Source organism: Alosa sapidissima, chromosome 3, assembly GCF_018492685.1.
Source record: "Alosa sapidissima isolate fAloSap1 chromosome 3, fAloSap1.pri, whole genome shotgun sequence".
Taxonomy (NCBI): Eukaryota; Metazoa; Chordata; class Actinopteri; order Clupeiformes; family Clupeidae; genus Alosa; species Alosa sapidissima.
Window position 1 is genome coordinate 10,255,149 of NC_055959.1, and position 24,284 is coordinate 10,279,432.

The following is a 24,284-nucleotide window of genomic DNA, read 5'->3' on the forward strand; positions in this document are numbered from 1 at the left end:
GAGAAAGAGGTCAAACCTAAATAAAATCAGAGCCCATAAATCATCTTTAACAATTTTACATCTGTTTATTTCTTGTGTTAAATCAGAGTCCAGCTAGCTTTATGGAAGCTTTATACTTATAAAGTACTTATATAAATATGTAGCTGACAATCTTAAGCAGCACTGCACCCTGTTAGATTGTGACTACAGACCAAAAACACATTGTGGCAAGATTTGAATATCTGCTATGCTCATCATAAAAAAGTTATGATGTGATATTCTCCTGCCTGTCACTCACCTAACCCTGTATGTCATATTAGTCCATCACCAAACACTCAGAGATCAGCTCAAGCGTGACTAAGCAGGTGTGTCATGTTAAGAGTATGGAAGAGGATACATAAGGAATGTTACTGTAAAATAATATTGACGTACGTTTCAGTATCATATACATCTCTTAAAAGGTCAACAAATCAAAGTTTTGCTTTCCAGGTAGGAGCTGCCTATTACTTAACGCTGTTATAACCTCCTTGCAAATTTTTTTAGTAGCATTTAAAATAAAACACAGATGTTACAAGAGGAGTTGGTGATGGCTGGTGTTTTACGGCACTTACAAAATCTATGTAAAACGAGAGAAAATAATCTAATATTCGTGGAGAAATCTTTCCTAAGTAAAAACTAAAGTAAACCAATGAGCACCAGTTACTTGGTATTATTGTCCAACATATTGTCCATGTGGGGAATATATCCCCCTCACCTTTTACAATCTGTGTGTGTATTTCATATGACTTTGATATGCAAATATCTTGCATAATATCAGTGGATATAAAGTGAATGCTCTTCAGAGATCAGGTTATTTTTTGTTGTTTTTGAGTTCATAAAGCATGTGTGTTCACATTCTGTTAATCATTTATTAGCCTTGGGCTGGCGAGGGAACACCCCTTCCCTCCCTGCCTGTCCTGCTTGCCACTAACTAATCAGTGGACTCTATGAGCCACACTCAATCTAAAATGTTCCGGAAAACATTTCATTCAAGCCCAGTCAGACCTGTGTCAACTCTGCACCACACCTCTCTCCACTTCTAGCCTTCTCTCCTCTCCTTCCCTCCATTCTCTCTCTCTCTCTCTCTCTCTCTCAGCATTCAAGGCCAATGTTGACAAGCAGGAGTTCCAGGGCGGTGAGCTTCTGCTGGGCCTCCTCGATGGCGCTGTATGTCTGGACGTTGCTGCTGATGTGGAAGCGGATCTCGTCCACCAGTGGGATGGAGTCGGTCTCCTGACGAGCCTCCACAGCCCCCGCGTCCTCTTGGATTAGCTCAGCAAACTCTGGACGCTCGACCAGCTGCAGACATGTGTGTACACACACACACACACACACACACACACAAGTATACGTAATAAGCTTTGATTCTGATTCTCTTACTCACTCACTTACATTTTTTCCATTTATAATTAAGATGTGATATAAAGTTGACATGTTGCATTTACACACTTATTCACAGACTGTAGTAGGCTCATATTTTACTGACATACCAAAGTGGATTCTTAGTTAGTAAAAACACTATAGCATATTATTCATTGTTTTCCATAATTTCTGAATTGCACAACGACCATTCTTTCTTCTACAGATAGTAAAGATTTCTCATCAATGCTGAGATGTATACACACTGTGATGTCACGAGAGGCTGCGTCCTGGAGGGGCGCTACATTCCCCTGAGATGGCTGCAGTCACGGACAGCTTTGGCTCCATCTGCTGGTGGAGTTGGAAACTCCACCCCTCAACACACGAGATCCCAACACACCTGAGACCGATCAGGGCCTGATGAGCCGAAGGGCTTTTTAAGGCGCAGAGACACAGTTGGTGTCAGAGTGGGGTTTGGGAGACAAGCTCCAAGTTGTGCTCTCAGAGAAGCTACAGACCGTCGAAGTAGCACTTTCCACGTGAAGTACTTGAAGACTGGAATACTTACCGCTGGATTGGCCATGGGCTGGGGCGCTGACTAAAGTAAGGCTGAAGACCGGTTTCCAAGAAGATATTTTCCTGAGGGAATGGGGCTATGATTTCACGTTTGAAAAGACATTAGGTTTTGACTGTTGAAAGATCAACCTTATCCTTAGTTACCCTTTTGAACTTGGCATACCTTTTTGTTAATTCCAAGAACTTTATTAAAAACCTTCGTTGTGTTATAACCTTGTGTCCTTGCACTGCTGAACTGTCCCGCTGAGAGCCGTGTAGCCTCTCATGATATCACATATGGTGGAGAATGCGGGCAGAGTTCAAGAGCTAATAGTGCATGTCAGAGGAGGACACTGAACAGTTGATATCCCAATTTTCCAAATTGGCCGTAGACCTCCCACAAAACAAAATGGAGGCCATTTTGAAAGCCCTGGTGGCTGGCCAGCAAGCCCAGACGCAAGCGACCGTGGCTCTTTTGGAGGAGCAAAAGAGAGCCAACCTCCTGAAGACAGAGGAACTGCAATTGCAGAGACAGTTGGCCATTCGTAATGTCCGCCCAATAAGGGCGAGTGATTTTATATCTAAGATGGGGGGCCACAGATGACGTTGAGGCGTACCTGCACGCCTTTGAAGCTACAGCCACTAGGGAAGCGTGGCCCAAGGTACAGTGGGTTGGACTGTTAGCCCCCTTTCTGTCGGGGAAATCGCTGAATGCTGTCCGGGACCTGGCCTCTGACAGGGCGACTGACTATGATGCACTGAAGGCGGAGATCCTCAGCAGAAGTGGGCTCACCAAGTTTGGCATGGCCCAGCGTTTCCACAGCTGGACCTTTCAACCAGACCAGCCTCCTCGTGCACAGATGCACGAACTTGTCCGGATCACGCGGAAATGGCTGGACCCGGAGAAGAGTACGGCAGCTGCAGTTGTGGTGGACAAGTACTTACGGGCCCTGCCTTATGAGGCGAAACGGCTCATCAGTCAACAGGCCTTGACGACAGTGGACCTAACCGTGGAAGCTGTGGAAAGGTACCAGGCCACAGCAGAGATGCTTCGGGCTTCCAGAAAAGAGCCCCAGAGTGCGTCCCCGCCACAGACGGGAGGAGCCCGTCCAAAGAACCCCAAGGTTTCCAACCCAGCCACTTCAGGAGCTGTCCAGGCTCCAGGGGAAGCCAGAGACCAGCCGGCACCAGGAAGAGGACACCGGGAGAGTGAAACCCGACAGTGTTACCGGTGTGGGGAGATGGGACACATCTCCTGGCAGTGTGGGAAACCGGCAGATGAGCCTATGCCCACTGCTGAGTCCTCCAGCTCACCACCCGCCCACCTTTTTGCTTCGCTCGTGGGAGTCGTAGATGGCGCCCAAGAACGACCCCCCCCACCTGCCCGGTGACTGTGAATCACCGTGATGTGGAAGCTCTGCTAGATTCCGGTAGCCGGGTCACCCTGGTGCGTAAGGATCTGGTGGATTCATCGTGTCTGACCCCAGGGAAAGTCCTCACGGTTTCCTGTGTCCATGGAGACACCAGAGACTACCCCACCACTGAGCTCGCAATGACCACCACCAGGGGAACCATCCTCAAGACGGCGTGGTTGATTCCCTACCTGTTCCTGTCCTAATTGGACAAGACTGCCCAGCCTTTCACCCACTGTGGAGGGAGACTCAGGAGAGGCTGACCCGAGTACCTCGGAAGCGGAGAGGTAAGACGTATCCTGAGAATACGCAAGTACAACCCTCAGAACCACTCGCTCCAGCCTGTGCTCTTGCAGGGATGGCAGGTGCCCAGGCTGATTCAGAGACTGGTCCAGACACGGCGGAAGAGAACATGGTCCCAGGAAGTGCTCCAATCTCCAGCGAGGAAGACATCCAAGGCACCAAAGAGCTTCCCCCTCTCACAGGCCAGTATGGTACAGCCCAGTTACAAGATCCCACTCTTACAAATGCTTTGAAAAATGTGCAGGTGATGGAGGGAGTGGTGCTAGGGGATAGGACAAGCCCTACCTACCCCCATTTTGCAGTAAACCAGGGGTTAGTGTATCAGGTGGTATGGAAAAATGGTGAGGTGCATGAACAGCTCCTTGTACCACAGCCCCACCGGGCCACCGTACTCAACCTAGCACACACCCACCCGCTAGGGGCTCACCTAGGGGTAGAAAAGACTAAAGAAAGAATCTTGCGACGCTTCTTTTGGCCAGGAGTGCACAAAGAGATCGAGAACTAATGTCGTGGTTGCCCTTAGTGTCAGCGGGTGGCGCCAAAGCCCACATATAGAAACCCGCTCATTCCCTTGCCCATTATCGAGACCCCGTTTGAGAGGATTGGACTGGACATCGTTGGGCCCTTACCGAAGAGTTCCAGGGGACATCAGTACATTCTGGTCATCCTGGACTATGCAACCCGATATCCTGAGGCCATCCCGCTGAGGAAGGCTACATCCAAACAAATCGCCAAGGAGTTGTTCCTTCTGTCAACTAGTCTGGGGCTCCCGAAGGAGATATTGACAGACCAAGGGAGTCCATTCATGTCCAAGGTGATGAAAGAACTCTGTGCTCTGCTGAAGATCAAACCGCTGAGAACGTCAGTCTACCACCCCCAGACAGACGGGCTAGTTGAACGTTTTAACAAAACCCTAAAATCCATGCTGCGGAAGGCGATCGGGGAAGATGGGCGCAACTGGGATCAGCTGCTACCGTACCTACTGTTTGCGGTGAGAGAGGTACCTCAGTCGTCTACGGGTTTTTCACCCTTTGAGCTCTTGCTTTCTTACAGACCCCGAGGACTGCTGGACATTGCCAAGGAGGCCTGGGAGGAGCAACCGTGCCGACAGCGGACCCTGATCGAGCGTGTCGGGGCCATGAGAGAGAGAATGAAGGCTGTCTATCCCATGATGCGTGAACACATGGAGACTGCTCAACGGCAACAGCAAGCCTCCTACAATAGATCTGCTCAACCCAGAGTTTAAGCCCGGGGACCGAGTGCTGGTCCTGGTGCCAACCGCGGAGTGCAAATTCCTGGCAACCTGGCAAGGGCCATATGAGGTCATTGAACGTGTGGGAGAGGTAAACTACAAGGTGAGGCAACCTGATAAAAGAAAGCCTGAGGAGATTTACCATGTTAACCTTTTAAAGAAGTGGCACGCCAGGGAGGCGTTGTTCAGCTGTCTACCCCCCACAGAGACCAAGGAACCAGGGAGAGAATAGGTCCAGGTGGGTCCAAGCCTGTCCCCACATCAACGGCAGATGGCCCTGGAGTTGGTGGATCGCAACCGAGAGGTCTTCTCCTCCCTACCTAGGCACACGGAGGTGGTCCAACATGAGATCCGCACCATGCCTGGCAAAACGGTAAACCAGCATCCTTACCGCGTGCCGGAGGCTCGTAAAGTGGTTATTCAGGAGGAGGTAAGGAAGATGCTGGAGCTGGGGGTGATCGAAGAGTCCCAAAGTGCCTGGGCAAGTCCCATTGTACTGGTCCCCAAACCAGACGGGTCAGTACGATTTTGTAATGACTATTGGAAGTTAAATGAAGTGTCTGAGTTTGATGCATACCCCATGCCTCGTGTTGATGACTTGATAGACTCCTTGGGGCATGCTCGCTTCCTAACCACTCTTGACCTCACCAAAGGCTACTGGCAGGTGCCCCTGACCCCGGCGTCGAAGGAGAAGATGGCCTTTGCCACACCAGGGGGGCTCTACCAGTATACCCGGCTCCCGTTTGGTCTCCACGGAGCGCCTGCCACATTCCAGCGCTTGATGGATCACGTCCTCGCACCCCACAAGAGGTACGCAGCAGCATATTTGGACGATGTGGTCATACAAAGTCCCGATTGGGCCAGCCACTTATCCCGAGTACAGGCTGTGATTGATTCACTCGGGGAAGCAGGGCTCCCATGTTGCTACCATTGCTGCACCTCTAACAGAGCTGACAACCAAACGCCACTCACAAATGGTGAGGTGGAATCCCGAGGCGGAGGCAGCCTTCGTCGACCTGAAGCAAGTCCTGTGTTCCAGTCCGATCCTGGTGGCGCCGGACTTCAAGAAGGACTTAATTGTCCAGGCGGATGCTTCGGAGGTGGGTCTGGGTGCTTTACTCGCCCAGGCACATGACCGTGAGTAACATCCCGTTCTCTACCTCAGCCGGAAGCTACTTCCAAGGGAGAAGAACTATTCCACTGTGGAAAAGGAATGCCTCGCTGTAACCTGGGCCCTGGAATCCCTGCGGTTCTACCTCCTGGGACGACGGTTTACGGTGGTGTCTGATCATGCCCCTCTACAGTGGATGGCCAGGAACCGGGAGACTAACAGTAGGGTTACCAGATGTTTTTTGAGCTTGCAAGCGTTTAACTTTTCTGTTGTTCACAGGGCTGGCAAGCGCCACGGCAATGCGGATGCCCTCTCCCGGCGCGACGCCTTCTTCGCCTCCTTCACCCCGACGAGGACGTCGGTCTCGAGGGGGGGATGTGTGATGTCACGAGAGGCTGCGTCCTGGAGGGGCGCTACATTCCCCTGAGATGGCTGCAGTCACGGACAGCTTTGGCTCCATCTGCTGGTGGAGTTGGAAACTCCACCCTTCAACACACGAGATCCCAACACACCTGAGACCGATCAGGGCCTGATGAGCCGAAGGGCTTTTTAAGGCGCAGAGACACAGTTGGTGTCAGAGTGGGGTTTGGGAGACAAGCTCCAAGTTATGCTCTCAGAGAAGCTACAGACCGTCGAAGTAGCACTTTCCACGTGAAGTACTTGAAGACTGGAATACTTACCTGAAGACTGGAATACTTACCGCTGGATTGGCCATGGGCTGCGGCGCTGACTAAAGTAAGGCTGAAGACCGGTTTCCAAGAAGATATTTTCCTGAGGGAATGGGACTATGATTTCACGTTTGAAGAGACATTAAGTTTTGACTGTTGAAAGATCAACCTTATCCTTAGTTACCCTTTTGAACTTGGCATACCTTTTTGTTAATTCCCAAGAACTTTATTAAAAACCTTCGTTGTGTTAACCTTGTGTCCTTGCACTGATATCACAACACACACACACACAGCCAGAGACACAGACAGACCGAGATACCTACCCTCTCGATGATCTTAGCCATGTACTCCGTGCACTGGTCCTCCAGGCGGGAGAGGTTGAAGAGGCGCGCGCTCCTCCACACGTGCATCACGTTGTCCTCGCTCAGCAGCGACGCCAGGCTCTTCCCACACAGGCGCTTCAGGCCCGGCAGCAGGTACATGTCAGCCACCCACAGCACCTCGTACACGTTCTCCTGGGACAGCTGCACTCACAGCAGGGCACAGAGAACATCACTGGCCCTGTTCCACGGTCTACTGACAGAGCAAAGCGCTAACAACAGCAAGGTCGTGGCTCTGCTAGAGAATGCATGCTAATACAACTCTGCAAATCCCTTTGCATATAGGCATCTGCTTAATGACTATGTACATATATTGACAGATGCAGTGGTCATTCCTAGCTAAGGTCTCCTCTGCACTGTAGCTTATTGCTGTAAGTCGCTTTGGACAAAAGCATCTGCCAAATCAATAAATGAAAATGTAATATCTAAACTACATGACACAATATTTAAGGGATATCTACCTCTGTGTCATCGCTGTAGATATAGTACAGTATTTTGGTGAAGAGTTCATGGGAGATGTTGTGCAAAGTGATGACTGGGATGTGAGGGGCCGAAGGCAGCGTCTCCCCCTCGCTGAAATGATCCTCCAATAAGGCCTTAAAATAGTCACTGCGGCCACAGAAAAAAGGCTGGAAATGGACACACAGAAACAGAGCTCCATTATTAGTTAATAAATATTTAATCAGTTATTTCTGATGACTGCTGACAGAAAACAACATCTGTACCCACTTTGTGACACAGGAAGTGATAGCCTTCGACTTGGAAGCATATATCTGGATAACTTGGGAAGTTGTCGGTTTTATCAAATGGAAGCTCACCAAATCCAACCTGCAAGGAGACACAAGATCAATGAAATACTCAAATGCTCTCACTGAGCTGTAGCGTTAAATTTAAACCATCTTCAGGATAACTCTCCACTTAGGATTCAGAGTTTCTTCACCAGTTTCTTCACCATCCACCAGGCACATTTGCAATACAATTAATAACGCACACTGTCCATATTGACGATGACCATCATTCTACATTCTAATGAACTTTGTACTCAAATGAAGAAAGAATGTGTGAGTAATCAACCCATGGGAATCTCAATGAGGGGTTTGAGCAGAGTAATGTCTGGGACGTGGCTGTGGTGCGGAGAGCTCACCCTGAGTTCAGCCGGCAGAGAACAGTCAGCCAGCTGGGCCATGTCATCCTGGAGCTGACAGCCATGAGGATCCAGAGTCAAAACCTTCACACAGGTACCTGGCTTAGAGGAGACTGAGAGAGAGAGACAGAGAGAGAAGGCACTTCAACTACAGTGATACATTTTATACCCATAACATTTTTCACAACATGCCATATTTCTTTAGTTTATTAGGTTTGAGGTCATTATTGCATTAAGAGATTACACTAAAATGTCAGAAATTAATTTTGATCAAAATAATAATATACTAATACACAATGATTGTTGCTGTTTTACAGTTTTGCATTATGAATCCATCAATTAATCCATCAATCAATCAATCAATCAATAAATCAATTAATCATTCAATCAAATCAGACTTTACAGTAGATAACACGTTATGTGCAAAACAGAAACAACAGAGAAGAATCTTACCAAAGTCATACACCTGCTTGCACTTTGCCTCCAGTTCCTCGATAAGATCTCCCATCTTACACTGCTTAGCCAGCCGCTTCAAATCATCCACATAGCTCACATCAATGTCCAAACGACCTTAAAACACACACACACACACACACACACACACACACACACACACACACACACACACACACACACACACACACACACACACACACGTAAATTCAAATACACTCAGTTACACACACACACACACATTCAAATACTCTAAGTTGCGCACACACACACACAAACTCAAATGCACTAGTGTACTAGTTCAGGGTTGCAGTGCTTTTCTTTCAGAATGATGGAAACCTACAGTAGAGGTTTTAGTCTTCCTTATATGTGGCTTGAGGATTAAATGTAGGCTACTGTGATACGGAATCCTTGCACACATTTGATGGCTGTTAAGTACTGTACTGTAGATGGTACACTGTATAAGGTACAGTGACACTATGGACTTACCTGTGTAAAAATACTGCAAGAGGGCTGCAAAGGCAGCAGGGTTTATCTACATAAGGGAAAGAGAAAGAGAAATTTGAGGATGAGTGTGGAATGAATATATTAGCTTATATGGACATCATGCTAAGAGGGAAGTCATAAGGCTTCATTGCTGACCAGTGGGTGTTTGAGGGCGATCATAGTCTTTCCCTTCCACTTGGTCTGGAACATGTGTGTGAAGTACTCGGATCGAGAACCCAGCACACAGCGGTGAGCTCGGAATGTCTCCCCATGGACCAGAAACACCACGTCACTGAAGGGGCCCTGCTCCAACAACCTGGACACAACAAAGAGCTTCTGTTCACATCCGCAAGAACTTGGCACTAACCATGTAGTCGTGTTTTCTATAGCATATTCGTTAACCTGTCGTTCTTTGAACTCTTTAAAAATGTTGGGATATGTCTGTGAAGTGTTTAGCCAAGTTCCATGCGTAGCCTACTGCTTTTAAATGACTTTGAAACATATTTTACAAACAGCCCTCTGTGTACCTGATGACTTGCCTTCACTATTCGCGATGTATACGAAATAGTTCCAGATTTCACCTTTTGTTTTATCCACGCGCACTCACTCACTCAGAGCTGCCTGCTTGACACGCCCACTTGCCTAGATGCGTGCAAGGAGCAGTGAGAGCAGCCGTTCACACAGACAAAGAATGTTATTATTTTAATAAAGTATCGATTATAAAAACGTCGCAAATCGTTTTTTTGTGTGAAGGCATCGTGATACCTTTTTAGTATCGATACACCGTGCAACACTAGTGTGTGTGTGTGTGTGTGTGTGTGTGTGTGTGAGTGAGTGAGTGAGAGAGAGATAGATAGAGAGATAGAGAAAGGGAATGAAAGTGTATATGTGAGCGTGGAAGTAGCCTTACGTGTGCAGGAAGTGGTCATAATAGTCCCGTTGCATGGCCTTTGCCGTGATGCGCTTGTACTCCTTCAGCAGGCGGCGTATGGGGTCACTCAGGGATCCATACAGACATCTCTCTCCGTCAAACGTGTTGGCCTCACACTTAGCCCCTTTACATACAGAGGGACCAGAGCCAGGTGTTACGGAGAGGGGAGAGGGGGCGTGGTGATGACAAACAGGAAGAAGGGGAACAGAGGGGAGGAGATCACGAGAGAAAAGACTTACCATTGGCCAACAGATACTGCACCAGCTCCTCGTGTCCACACAGACAAGCATAATACCTGCAGGAAAACCAGTCCACACACACACACACACACACACACACACACACACACACACAGAGAGAGAGAGAGACACGGACACACGCACGCAAACACACCCACACACAACATCTCCTTAACAGCACTGTTGATGCATACTTTGTGTTGAGGAAGAGCACACTAAAGTGCATATTTGATAGATTGGTGTGGTATGATTAAGAGTGGGCAGAGAAAGTGTGTTCTTATGGAAATGTTCTTATTTGTATAAATCCAGGTGTTGAAGGAATGGCCTGTGTGTAAAAGCAGACATTTAACTAGGGCAAAACTTACAGAGGTGTGCTGTCCCATTTGTCTCTGACATTCAGTTCCACATCTCTCTGTTCAACCAGGTGTCTGAGAATGTAAAACATTCTGCTTTACAGTAGGCATGTTGCAACCATTCTGACCTAAACGAACACCTGGAGAATTCTATCTGTGCATGGTGTTTACTTCTCTGAAGTTCCACACATGAACAAAAATCAGCCCCAACCAAAGCTAACTGCATGCTTCTGTGAAACTTGAGAAGTGTTGATTTTCTGTCACACTCAGATGTTCAAGGCCTCTATTGCATAACTAGGCCAACTGTACAAAGCAATGGAGTGTTTACTACACAACACTAGGAAACTGAACGACTATTGTGTGTAATAGGTTATAGCCTACACATATACACACACCAACACACAACAAAAGGTGGGTGTGGTCAGCTGTGGTCCAGTTAGGGTCAACCAGTGTTAAGTCTGTTAGACCATCCACTTAATACCTAAATACATTTCAGAAATTCGTGATAGCAAAACCAAGCCCTTGAAACTTCCATGCGTATCTGACGTTAAAAGTCTTAGCTGTCAACACATAACGAATGTTTCTAGACATTGCAACTAGTTTCTAGACATTGTAACTAGGTTGAGCTGATTGCGTGACTTCGCAGCGATACACCATGGTTGAGGTCACTTTTTAGAATGCTGTCTCAAGTGGCATTAAAAGACTGTAGTGCACAACACGAAATGTCAGGACGTCGTCACACATTTCCAACAAACAGACTGTTTGCACGTACCTCACTCTAGAAATGTCGCCCTTCCTGCAGCTTGTAAACAAATCGGCAGCGTCCATCTCCTTTGAGGATTTAAGGCTCTGAAATGCATTGAAACGGCCTGTCCGTTAGACAGGGATGTATTAAGGGGCAAGAGGCGAACTGCTCACAAAACACAGACGATCGACCTCTCTCTCGAGACTGATTACAGAGGACCTGTCAAAAAGTTGGGTCAAGAGCGTTCCTCTGAAAGTAAACAAGGGGACAGAGATATCTCTAGACGTCACATCGTTTCTTCCTCGTTGATTACAGACTTTTTATGAATGTAGCGCCTCCCAGTGTTGTGGTGGTTAACAGAGGTGCGTACATCATTTCTGTCAGTCGCAAGGGTGCATGTGTGCATACTACTGCATATGGTGAAAGGCTACCCCTATTTGGAAGAAAGCCCCAAGTACATCTCGTCGAGGGCCTTCTTAGTCACATCACTTTTCTTCCCTATTATTATTACGCTTCTGTCATTGAAGTCAATGGCAGCCCATAGAACCGTCTGGTAAAAAGTTGTGAAATTTGGCACACTGATTGATGACAGTGCCATGATTAACTTCACCAAGTTTCATGCCGGCACCTAGAGCGCTCTAGCACCACCAACAGGCCAAATTTGGAAGTAGGTTCACGCACGTAACTTTTGTCCAGTTGACCCGATTGTCAAAAATTAGGTATCTATGAATCCTTGGACCTTTGGAATCCTTGGACCAAGAGGTTTCACGCCTCACATAGTTTGTCCGATTTTCAAGAAACTTAGTACATATGATCTTCAGACCAAGCCGAACAAAAGCTATCAAACAGATTTTTCCAATTCAAAGCCGCCAAACAGGAAGTGAGCTCATATAGCAACCCAATTAATCTATAACCAAACTTAGTACATGGAGTTAGTGATGGGGACGAGACCGCCTATGCCGAGTCCGAGTCAAGACCGAGTCTTTGAAGGGTCGAGACCGAGTCGAGACCGAGTCTGTTGGTTTTCAAATACAGTCGAGTCCGAGTCAAGACCGAGTCTTTGAGGAAGCAAGTCCGAGTCGAGACCGAGTCCTTTTGGAGTTGAGACCGAGTCGAGACCAAGACCATAAAAAAATGTCAGTTTTAATATTCATAATTTAATATCACCCCAGTTAATAATCAACAGTTAGGCCTACAGACTAAGCTAGATTGGGAATTGTTTAGAGGAGCAGTCTTAACGTCTTAATATGGACTATGCTGACCTACAGACACTCACCGGCAGCAGAGCCATAGAGATAAATAAACGGCTCTGACGGCAGTATCTTTGCATTGCACCATGGGATGTCATTTTCAAATAATGCCGGTCAACATTGCATTTTATTATTGTTGTTGTTATGTGTTGTCTGTTTTTTTATATGAACATAAAAAATGCGTTGGTCTCGAGGACTCGGTCTGAAATTACAAGTCCTTCTCCTCCCACTGTGGTCCGAGACCGAGTCAAGACCGAGTCTTTGAAGGAACGAGTCCGAGACGAGACCGAGAAAGCAGAAATTGGTCTCGAGACTGGACTCGAGTCCGAGACCGGACTCGAGTACTACATCACTACATGGAGTCACTCATGACCCCATTAGGAGGACACTCAAGACATTTGGTGACCTTTGACCTCTAGGGTCTGCTGCAATTAGCAGAAATGCACTTTGGCTTACAACGTATTTGGAATTAATACTTAGTGTATTTTAATACTGTTCAGACTGAGACATAGATATGTCTGATTTTTGAAGCCATATTACTAGTGGTGTCTGGTAATACTGTTGGATGTCCTTAGGCCGACCCAACTCATCAAAATTTCATCTGATCTTCACCAAAATTGGCACAGACCATGTTCTGACCATGCCTGACAGAAGCCTTGCTTTTTGTAGCCATATCTAAAACCGTTCGCCAGTAACAGTCAATTGAAATTGAAGGGGAAGCTGCCAAACAGAAAGTGAGGTCATATCTAGGCAACCCTTGCATGTATCATAACCAAACTTGAAACATGGACTTGACCCCATTAGGAGGACACTCAAGAAATTTGGTGACCTTTGACCTCTAGGGGGTTCTGCAATTAGCAGAAATGCACTTTGGCTTACAACTGTTGGCATGTTTGGAATTAATACTTACTAGTAGTGTCTTTTAAGGGTTGTATCAGCGATGGCGGGGTAACGTCACTTCTGTTGATGTTCAAACAAAACAGAGAGCTAGCTCGCTACTCCCTACCCTTCTCTCCCGTGCAATTGAAACTCTTCTGAACGGGCATCTTGTCAGTTATTGGTTGGAACACTTTATTTTGCCTTTGAGTGGTTGGCGGGCAGCTAGTGGATCATTAGGAAAGATTAGATGAATGTGATCATTTATGTTTGGGCATTTTTTGGGCCTGCAATCGCTGATACAACCTTTAATACTGTTCAGACTGAGCCATAGATATGTCTGATTTTTGAAGCCATATTGACAAGCATTCACCCAACACAGCCAATCGAAATCTGCTGTGATGCCGCCAAACAGAAACCGACCTTATATCTCAGGCAATCTTTGCTAGCTAGACATGAAACTTAACTCCGACAGATTATGGCCATGTGTCTGATGTAACAGCATTGAGTTGCCAAGGCAACTTCAGCCTAACTGCTTGCCCCCCTCATTGCTGCTTGCAGCTACATTTAAAGCTTGATATTTGTAGAAATGTATTTGAGAAAAACCTTTAATTATTGCAGTTTTTGGTGTTCATTCACAAACATAGTGTTCACACTAGTTTACTTTTGTACTAATAAATATATAAACCCACTATTCAAAATAAATACCTTTAACCTAGCTAACACCTTTAATTTAGTATCCACTGTTGTGCCCTTTAGCAAGGCACTTAATCCCAAATTGCTCTAGGGACAATGTGATCCCTTGTAATAGAGTTGACATATTTAAAGGTCACATTCACTGAGAAACCGTTTAATACTTGTTACTTTTGAAATACTATAGCTCACTCCAAGTTGCATATGCATGCTGCACGTGAAAATGATCTTCTACCCCCATTGCCCGCATTAGCCAATGAAAGAAAATACACGGAAAAACAAGCGAATCAGAAAGAGCCCTTCCCAATGACGCCGAAGGGAAACTGACTATTCATGGCCTCGCCCACCTTGGCTTGTGACCGCCTACAGGAAGACTGGAAGATTTTGCGGCTAGGGGATTGTCTCTCTGCAGCTAGTAGGAGCTAACAGCAAGTTGCCAACATGGCGGAAAAAAAATCGTGCCTGTTTTATTGTTTTGGCAATAACACATCAATGTTGCATGTCTTGCCTTAGAAACATGAGTTGAGGAAGAAATGGTTCGGATTTATCGTTGGAACACCACCACCGAAGTAGTGCAACATTAGTTCTGTGTTCCAATCATTTCGACCACACTCACTGCCTTAGAAAGTGGTTTTGCATCGATGTTCTGAAAACCTGGTTCTGTACAGTCATGACGATCGACCACCAGCTCACAGGCTGTAAGTACAAACAAACTTTTCCACCTAACGTCTGTTACAAAATAGCATGTTCATATTCTTCACGTTAGCATGCATGAAAAGGGTACAAGCTAGGCTTAGGCTAGCCTATATTACAGGAAGCTACACCAGGCACGTAACTGAAGTGTTCTGTTCGCGACGTGTAAAATCAGAGAATGCCTAATAGGAAGGGCTCTGGTAAAATCCATTAGAGGAATGGTCTATTTTCCCGAACGTAGCCTACAGGCCACTAACACGCCAGGTGTAGCTACTTCCATTGATTAGGCCTATTGGAAGCTAATTGTTGCAGTACATAACGCGAACGGAATGCTTTAGTTACGTGCCTGGTGTAGCTACACTCATAAGAAACTGACCACACCACCCAGAGATTTAGCTTGTTGAACCTATAATCTTCTAACCTAAGCGTTAAACCACAAATAATAATATTAGCAACAATATTTTATGCTCAACTAAGTACGGGTATTGTTCTAGTCTAAACAGGGAAAATCAAAAACACAATACCCCTGCACTATTAGGCTAAGTTGCTATCACTAGAGCTCAGGTATTTACACTTCAGTCTAATTTATGTCTTCTTGCCATTATTACATTGACATACAATGATGTTTTGTTTGATTACTTGCTGTGTACTTAGTGTGTATGTCTTCCAGAGCACATCCTCATATCAGGCTACACAGCTTTCTAGCCTACATTAGGTCATCACGTTAGAAGCAAAGGTTCATTTCATTTCATTTATTTTTTTAAAGGACAGTGCACCTTGATCAACATTTCTGTAAATGTGCCAGTGTTAGCCAGCAGGCTAATTTTCAACTGTAGTCCATTGGCAAGATGTTATACTAGGCACATGGTGGCTAAAAAAAACCCCATATTAAATCACATAGCAATTGACATACAGCAATAGAACATAATGCCATAATACTAGCTCCAATAAAACATAAGACATATAACCATACAGCCAAACAACCCTTAAGGGATCAATAAAGTAACCACCTATCCATCTATCTATCATACATACACCATGGGTTACAGGACAGCTAAACTATAGAGGCAGACCAACATTAATGTATTATGAGAAGTGCTCACATTTTTGTATGCTCAAAAGCCAGTCCTTAAGATGGTGTGTGAATGTATGGTGAGAGGTGGACGAGGTTTGTGATCTAACTTTTATTGTTGTACTAGTTAGTTTCTAGAAGTCTTTTTCTAGTAGGCTAATACAGGTTCTTATGTGCTCGTCAATGTTTTGGAAAGTCAATTCATGGGTTTCTTCAGGTCACTTTCCACAGGTGTATAAAATCAAGCACCTCGATTATGAATGCAGACTGCATGGTGCTTGATTAATACACCTGTGTAAATGGACCTGATGAAACCCATGAATTGCATAACAGATAGAATTGATATTACCGAATGTCTTCTTGTGGGTGTGCTACTTAGTACATCATACACCTTACCACATTCACTAAAATATTTTTGTTTCCATTGTACCAGTACAGTTTTGTGAGATAGTGAATGTCCTGTGTACTATTAGTATCTTGTAACTTGACAGTAATACATATTTATTTACTTTAGGTACCCAAACAGAATACTTCATGAAAAGTATGAGTATTGATACAAGCACTTCGGATACACCATGGGCATGGGGGCCTGCTACCTCTACTGCCATCAAGCCTGTTCATCCAAGGCCAGCTAGAAGACCTCGGGTTGATCAAGAGGAGGAGGAGGATGAAAGCGACATCTCCACAATAACACCTGATGGCTCCACCTATGGCCCAGCGCAATCAAAGAGCAATGTTATAAAATCATCACAGCCAACGAATGTGTTTTGTGTGTTGTCCCTTTGGATCCCCAGGACAATACAAGCCGAAACAACAACTCAGACCTTTTTCCCTAAATAATCCCAGCACTATTTTACAAAGGATCTGTAGGCCAGATGTCTGCATCATCTGGCAAAAAGAAGACATTGTTAATTCTGTGCATAGTTTGGATGTTCTTGTTTTGTGTTTGCATTATTTTAATAGACTGCAATATTACTATTTGTCAGTGTTTCACGGACCACCTAGCAAAAAAAAACAAAACAGTAGACCTACTTCAACAGTATATTACACAATAGGCCTTCTTACTGAACCACCTTGCTTATTGTCTTTGCACCTTGCTTATGGTGTCAGAGGATTCGTATGATTTAAACTGGCATAGGTTACATCAGTGTTGCAGAACTGTTTGGATTTACATACAAGTTGGTTCAATATTGCAAACAACTCATCTATTATATTTTACCACATCTACTTGTGGAACACTTGAGAGAGCTTGCGGACCACACTTTGAGTACTACTGCTGTATGTAAATATAATAAAGTTGTTTATAGACAATTGACCTGTTTTGTATATTTGTTTTAGGAGTTTCATCAGTTTTTGTCCCTTTTAAGCTAAAGGTTTATCTTACCTTTCATATCTTCTGTCTCACAGAGGGCCATAGTCGTCATAGTCGAATGTTTAGTGCATTTTGAAGGGAGTACATTATGCTAAGGCAGACTGGTTCTAATCCTGGGTACAGGGTCATACAGACAACAGGGGTACTGGTGTTGCCCATTTTTCTAACCACATGAGCAATCCCCTTACGAAAAAGTAGTATAGGAATCTTATGATATTTGGGACAAAATATTATAGTAATCTTATAGGAATAATTGGGACATACTGTAGAAGTACTACTAATAACTCTATAATATCCTGTAACCGCTATAGTTTTTCTATAGTAGTCTTATAGTACCTATAGTATGTCCAAATACTATAGTATTCCTATAAGATTACTGTAATATTTAGTCCCAAAATACTATAAGATTCCTATAGTAGGCTACTTTTTCTGTCATACGTGACAGAAAACAACTTGAGTAGGCTAACCTCTGCCAATGCCAGGCTATCAAAGCCATAGTTCTCATTACCGGAGAAGTCTTGCAGCACACATTCTCTGCTTCTGTGGGCATTCTGGTACAATTCCAGCAAAATATAGCTAGGTAGGCGTGTTTGCATTTAGATCTATCTATATATTGGGCTATGACCAAGTGGTCTTTCAATGATAGTATCATGGAATTCAAACCATAACTATCTAGCTATTCCGATAGCATTAGCAGGCTAGGTCAGTGGCTGAACTGCATTTAGGGTGCTTACCTGTGTTGTGAAATAAAATATCTACTAGGAAGATTGCAAAGACTTTTGACTGTGTAAAGAAATAGGTCTTTATTTTAAAACGTTTCCAACTGTTTATTACTTGAAAGCAAGATGACGATTGTCACAAACGTTTACCTCTTTTAGGAGAAATTTTAAGCTGACAGGCAATTGTTACCATTCTATTAAACCAACGTTCACCGACAAACGATCAGGAAGCGGTTCTTCTTCCTACTCGAATACTAGGATCAAACACATGAAGTTGTATCTCCGAAGACATTTTCTGCAACAGTTTTGACTCGAGTTTTAGCCAGGTTTTAGCACTGTAAAGTTGAATATGGAGCATAGCACAGGCAGAATCGGATGAGGACGCACTGGAGGAAGCGTCACAGTACTGTTAGCCAATCAGAGGTGAATTCATTAGCATGTCATTAATATTCATGACTAGAGGCGAAATCCAGTCGTTCCTCCCCGCCCACCTTCCCCACCAAACTAGAACAGCATGAAACAGACGCAGCACAGCATTTTTTTCACCAAAACCGGCTCACAGGGCATTCATCAATACTACAGACCACTGCAAAATTAATGAAAAAACGATGAGATGAGACCTTTAAGTCACTCTATACAACAGTGTCTGCTAAATTAATACATTATGATTATTTTCCAATTAATCAGTTGGTGGTCTGTTGCCATTGTTTATTTAAGTTAGATTAAGTCACTTTATGCTTAACATGGAAATCACATGTCCAATGTGCTTTTAATGATGTAAGTGAACTTGAACTGGAAAACATTGAATATGGCACATACTGTAGGCCTACATCAACAACAGAATAAAATGGCCCTGTGGTTTTCTGAATGAAGAAATACAAATCATTAGCATTGAAACGGTAAACTATTTATATTGAACACACACACACACACACACACACACACACACACATACACACACACACACAAGGACGCACACGCACACACACACACACACGTATGTACACAGTACACAAGATTCCTTGTGTCTTTCTTTTACATGCTAATCTAACAATAGCTGCCTTCTCAAGAGCCACACAGCTGGGTGTCACTCTCTGTCAGCTCTGGCCAGGTTGCGTCTCAGCATCTGGATCTCCAGGCCGAGCTTCTCTCGCTCCAGGTGCAAGTTGTCCCTCTGCAGCCCCAGCACCTCCACCATCAGGTGCTCCACTACCGGGGGGAAGATCACCACGGGAGCTCCTGCAAATGAACACCGAAGCACAAGTTGATAACACAATGAAAAACGTCAGGGGGGATTCAGTCACATTCATCCAAAAGAATGTCATTGTCAACAGTCTATCTAAAGTTAAAAGTTAAAGCTGACTGCGTTTAACAAACTCTTTTAGCCAGAACGGCAAAGACTTGCATTGGATTGACCGATAGTCAGTCAATGATGTCACCACTACTCCAGCTCCACCACACCTATCCTATTAGATTGCTCATCCAGCACATTTTTAATATGCTTCTTTTTTTATATGTTCATTTCTGTAATGCTTGAATTGTTGATAGGGGTTAACAGAACAAGACCTGACAACAGGTCCATGGCATTACCGGCAGGAAATTACATAATTTTTTGGTTTAACAATAATCTGGAAAGCGTTACTGAATTTAAAAACAATGTTTTAATGTATTGCAGAGTGGCTAACAGCATTTAAGATGACACTGCTTGTTACCTTGAAACGGTAGTACTTCATAGACACCATGTCTTGGTGTAATGATGCCTGGCTGGTTGCCCCCTGTGCTTGGACCATACGGCATATTTCCATCCTGTATAGCGGGACTGTATGGTTGCGGGCCGGGTCGCAGGTCGCTCCTAATGCTTGGATATGGTGACTGGTTGCCTCCAAAGACCGAGCCACGAGATGGTTGGTTGCTCATTGACATAGGGCCTTGTGGGAGTGGCTCAAGGGGTGGCAGTTCGCTTTCAGGAATTGGTTCCTGGGAACCACCAAAGCCTCGTGGCTGAAGAGCATCATGACCTGGCACTTGGCTTCTGGGGAAGACATTCCATCCAGTGTGCCCAGGACAACTCTTCTCACAGCGCAACACCACCTCAACAGGGTAATGATCGCTCACTCTCAGCGCCTGTAGATGTTGTATGTTTGTTGTAGACATTAAGAGTATCTCGGACCAAGCGGGGGTGAAACATGCTACATCACCGATTTCAAAATTTGAAACAACTCAGGGGGAATTATGACACCTTCATTGTTTCAGGTAAAAAAAAAACTTAGGTAAACTTTACTTTAGGTAAAAAAAAAAAGTCCCAAAATTGCATAAAATGTTGACATCCCTCCTGCTGTCAAATTTAACCACAGCAAAGTAACAATCCATATCATCAAAGGTCCATCCAAGGCTAGTTTAAAACAGTTACAAGGTGTGACGGGTGTCAGTCCAGGACTGCACATGTCCACTATGTCACACACCTTTTGGTGAATACCCAAAATATAGCAATATTTATACCTGAAAATCTCCAATGAGCAACCTTTTTTCAAAATTATGTCATCTGTCATCTGAGGACATTGTAAATGAAAGGCAAAAATGCTGTGCCTTTTTATCATTTTTTAACCTCCTAAATAGGTCCAGACAGAGAGTTCAAGTACATAATATTATCATTTATGGTGGACAAATTATGATATATTGTCATGTCAACTGATCAAACCCAAATTAGATGTAATGTCCTAAGTGCAATATATTCCTTAAGGTAGCTCAAAATGACATCTTGAGGTGACATAAACCAGCATACCCGTAGGTCCAATTTTTGTAAAAGTGATCTCTCCAGCCTATCAAGTGTCAAGTGACTATGTGTGTAATATGTGGACTAGTGTTACTAACTGATACTTGCCATGTCCTCTGTCAGGTTGAATGCAGTGTGGAAGTTGAATGAACGAGCAGATCCAGGGACCACAGACTCCAGCATGTCCTGCCCATACACCACAATCCTATTGGCCAGTATAATGTGCACATACATGTCTATTATGTACATGGGTATTACAGACAGACAGACAGACAGACACACACACACACACACACACACACACACACAGGTAGGTACAAACCGGTCATATGTGTGCGTATTTCCTGTGTTGGCAGTGGTGTCCACATCATCTCCAATCAGCCAATGGAAGTTCTTATCACTCCGGATGCGAATGTTGTGGAAGTCTCTCTCCGACACATAACTTCCATCCGCATTGAAGTCCCCTAGAATCATAACATTCTACAAGATGAAGTAAATAGGTAAGAGACACACGTAAGATACTTGTGAAATATGTAAGGTTACTAAGGTTATTAAAAAAACTATTGTATTTTTTCACACAGATCTCTTGTTTCTAGAAGTCACCAAGTACTATTGGTACGGAAAAAAAAACCATGAAAACAATCAGTACTACCTCATTCAAGTTGCTGCAGCCAACATCTAGAGCAGCCAGGCAGCTACAGTGCTACCCTCTGGGTGCATGATTTTATAGATGCCCCCAGAGTGTAGCACTGTAGCTGCCTGGCTGCTCTAGCTGTTGGCTGCAGCAACTCGAGCTAGGTAGTACCGATTTGTTTTTTTTTGTTTGTTTGTTTTTTGGCTGGAGTTCTGTAAGTCTTAGGGGTCGCAATAAGATACACATTGCCTGAAGACTCACATCTGTTTTCCACTTCCTTCGGACAGCCAAGAACACCTCATAGAGTTCATCGAGCTCTTTGAGTGAATCGTCTGGCTTAGTGTGGACCGGCATTAGAACCAAGTCCTTCAAAACTGTTAAAGAAAGATGTAAAATATAAAGTTAAACATAAAGGACTATCTATCTATCTATCTATCTATCAATCTATCTATCTGAGAAAGAGAGAGATATATAGATAGATATCTTTCTCTCTCTCTTTAACACACAAACACACACACACACACACACACACACACACACACACACACACACACACATACACACATACTGTGACACACTTTATTTGAGAAAATATCTGTATGCAAATTAAACATTTAATCTGAACAGAATGTTCAGAAATAACATTAAGAAAGACAGTTAGACACACCCAGAGCTATTACACCAGCAGACACAGGACAGGTAAATACAAAGACAATAACAATATTTGAACACACACACACACACACACACACACACACACACACACACACACACACACACACACACACAGTGTGTTTATGTTCACAACTCTGTGGACTTGAAAACATTCCAGACCAATGACAGTATCATGTTACACATGCGTGGGATGTGCAGACCTGTCTATTTAAACAGGATTGGCTTGCACAATATTGAGGTTTATTCTGCATTCAACACAGTGTGCACTGTCACAAACACACATACACACACACTTTTTAGAAATGCGCAGGGTCAAATGGCATACAGTACCTGTGTGATGTGATGTAAAGCGCAGTATGTAAGGCTCCCGAGCAAAAGCATCGTGGTCTCCCTCCTGGGAATCCTCGTACTGATAAGACCCCACCAAATCTACCAAATCATCCCTAAGACAGGAGGGGGTGTAGATTTCAGTCATGCTAAGCTGCATGGAAGGTACTGTATGATAGGAGAGGGATAATAATATGAGCTGTGGGGGAAATACTCACCTAAAGAGGAAGAGGAACTGCTCCTTGTATCGTGTCCTGCCCAGACGGGTACTAAGCTTCAGAGTGTAGTGGTGCTCTGTGTTTACCCTGTCAGTCATGCAACACAGCCAGTGTAATGCGTTATGAATTATGACATGCCCACTTGCTATTATGCAATCTAAATTTAATGGAAACGATTTGCATAATGTTAACTAACAGAGATAGACAGATAGATGGAAAACAAATGGCCATATGTTTATGTATAACTTAATAATATATCATTCTTTGCAATAGTATTGATGTGTGACTTCAGTGTCTCTTACCTATTCAGCTCTTTCAGAAATATTTCCACGGAATCCCCACTCACATCTGTCACCTCCAAAATCAGGATGATGTCATACCGAGACACAATCTGAGGTGTAGCAATGACAAAAACTCATGACGTTTCAAAGATGAAGAATCATAACACACTATCTCACCTTGGGAGTGTGCTATGAAAGCAGAGAGCAAACCTTACAGACGCAAATGATAGATAATAAAGATAATGACACAGTTCATGTCCTGAGGACAATTATACGCAGACAGACACTCAGGTGACGCCGTGAAGCATAAACAAAGAGATTACCACACCCAGCATTCAGCATTTGCTAGGAAATGTAACAGTCATGTATATCTTGTAAGCTTTGTATCTCTACTGTACATGTACCCCGAACCGGTTCCTTTGTGATGCAACGGAACATAACAAGCAGCATAACTTTTTATGTGATTACATACCACAGCTACTAAAATGTCATGTTCCCGATGAACAAGCATGCCTCAGCTTGAGAAAAAAACAATAGGTTCCACTATTACATAAGATCCACTTTGGACTAACACGTAAAATATATGAAAACATATCCGAATGAGAAAAATAAGAGAATATGGGAATATTATTTTTGGACGACAGCACTGAAATTAGACGGAAACAACATCTGACACAAGTAGATGATAAATTATGTGCGAGTGTAAACACATAAGCCATGTCTGATACACACACTGATACAAAATGTAAAGCTCCAAAATCCATTACCCTCACAAGTGTAGACAAGACTTCTGGGTCGGACACTTTTTTCACTCCAAATCGCTGAACATTGAAAGAAGCAATCTTCATGGCTTCTGAAAAGCAATTATTCCTTATTACAATTGCCAACAAAGTGGTCTAACAGCACTGTCAAAACGGTGTTTTACATTTAGCAATTTCTGCCAATAATGAACTTTGATTAGCAGCTTTTAGGAATTAACACTGATTAACGGAGAACAAAGGATTCAGTGTGCTAAAATATGATCTTACCTATTTGTAATGTTAAACTACATGCATTGAAATGTATGGACTTACTGAGTGAAGATGGAACAGAGGTCTGGAGAGCAGTCAGTGAGATGAGATGGAAACACACAAATGAAGGCGTGATAGTAGTGACAGACATGAAACAGGCTTTTCCGGGTAATCATAACAGTTGCTCTCTCTCTCTGTGTCTCTCTCTCTGTGTCTCTTGGTATCTCTCCCACAAACACACACACACACACACACACACACAAACACACACACACACACACA

The 24,284-nt window shown here is 44.1% G+C and overlaps 2 protein-coding genes across 7 annotated transcripts in view; both read right to left on the minus strand.

The window, feature by feature from the left end:
- Nucleotides 1-45: 45 nt before the first annotated feature.
- On the minus strand, nt 46-11,705 carry abtb1 (ankyrin repeat and BTB (POZ) domain containing 1). The gene is made up of 12 exons (XM_042085948.1): nt 11,437-11,705; nt 10,677-10,739; nt 10,312-10,367; nt 10,052-10,196; nt 9,298-9,457; nt 9,145-9,190; nt 8,656-8,772; nt 8,203-8,315; nt 7,788-7,886; nt 7,520-7,687; nt 7,002-7,202; nt 46-1,317 (listed from the first exon to the last, which is right to left on the minus strand). The coding sequence occupies exons 1-12, from the start codon at nt 11,490-11,492 to the stop codon at nt 1,111-1,113; spliced, it is 1,431 nt and encodes a 476-aa protein (XP_041941882.1). The 5' UTR covers nt 11,493-11,705; the 3' UTR covers nt 46-1,110.
- A 7,062-nt stretch (nt 11,706-18,767) lies between these two features.
- Nucleotides 18,768-24,284, minus strand: part of LOC121705136 (deoxyribonuclease-1-like) — a 6,645-nt gene continuing 1,128 nt past the window's right edge. For 2 of the 6 annotated variants that reach the window (XM_042085946.1, XM_042085947.1), the window contains exons 2-10: nt 23,760-23,845; nt 23,014-23,102; nt 22,712-22,798; nt 22,497-22,609; nt 21,753-21,865; nt 21,180-21,337; nt 20,966-21,062; nt 19,797-20,208; nt 18,768-19,323 (exon numbers count right to left, since the gene is read on the minus strand). In XM_042085946.1, coding sequence (XP_041941880.1) covers nt 19,172-19,323; nt 19,797-20,208; nt 20,966-21,062; nt 21,180-21,337; nt 21,753-21,865; nt 22,497-22,609; nt 22,712-22,798; nt 23,014-23,102; nt 23,760-23,845 — 1,307 coding nt within the window. In that variant the 3' untranslated portion in view covers nt 18,768-19,171. Of the gene's footprint in view, nt 19,324-19,796; nt 20,209-20,965; nt 21,063-21,179; nt 21,338-21,752; nt 21,866-22,496; nt 22,610-22,711; nt 22,799-23,013; nt 23,103-23,759; nt 23,846-24,020; nt 24,259-24,284 lie in introns of those variants that run through there. The other 4 variants (XM_042085945.1, XM_042085944.1, XM_042085943.1 and 1 more) reach the window with 4 other exon arrangements.

What these genes read in the sequence shown, in the direction of transcription:
- abtb1 (XM_042085948.1), bottom strand. Translation starts at nt 11,492, where the DNA reads ATGGACGCTGCCGATTTGTTTACAAGCTGCAGGAAGGGCGACATTTCT. An exon ending in CTTGCAGTATTTTTACACAG is followed by an intron (nt 8,773 to 9,144) that starts GTAAGTCCATAG and finishes GTGTGTTTTAAG; the next exon opens with GTCGTTTGGACATTGATGTG. An exon ending in ATCACTTCCTGTGTCACAAA is followed by an intron (nt 7,688 to 7,787) that starts GTGGGTACAGAT and finishes GTCCATTTCCAG; the next exon opens with CCTTTTTTCTGTGGCCGCAG.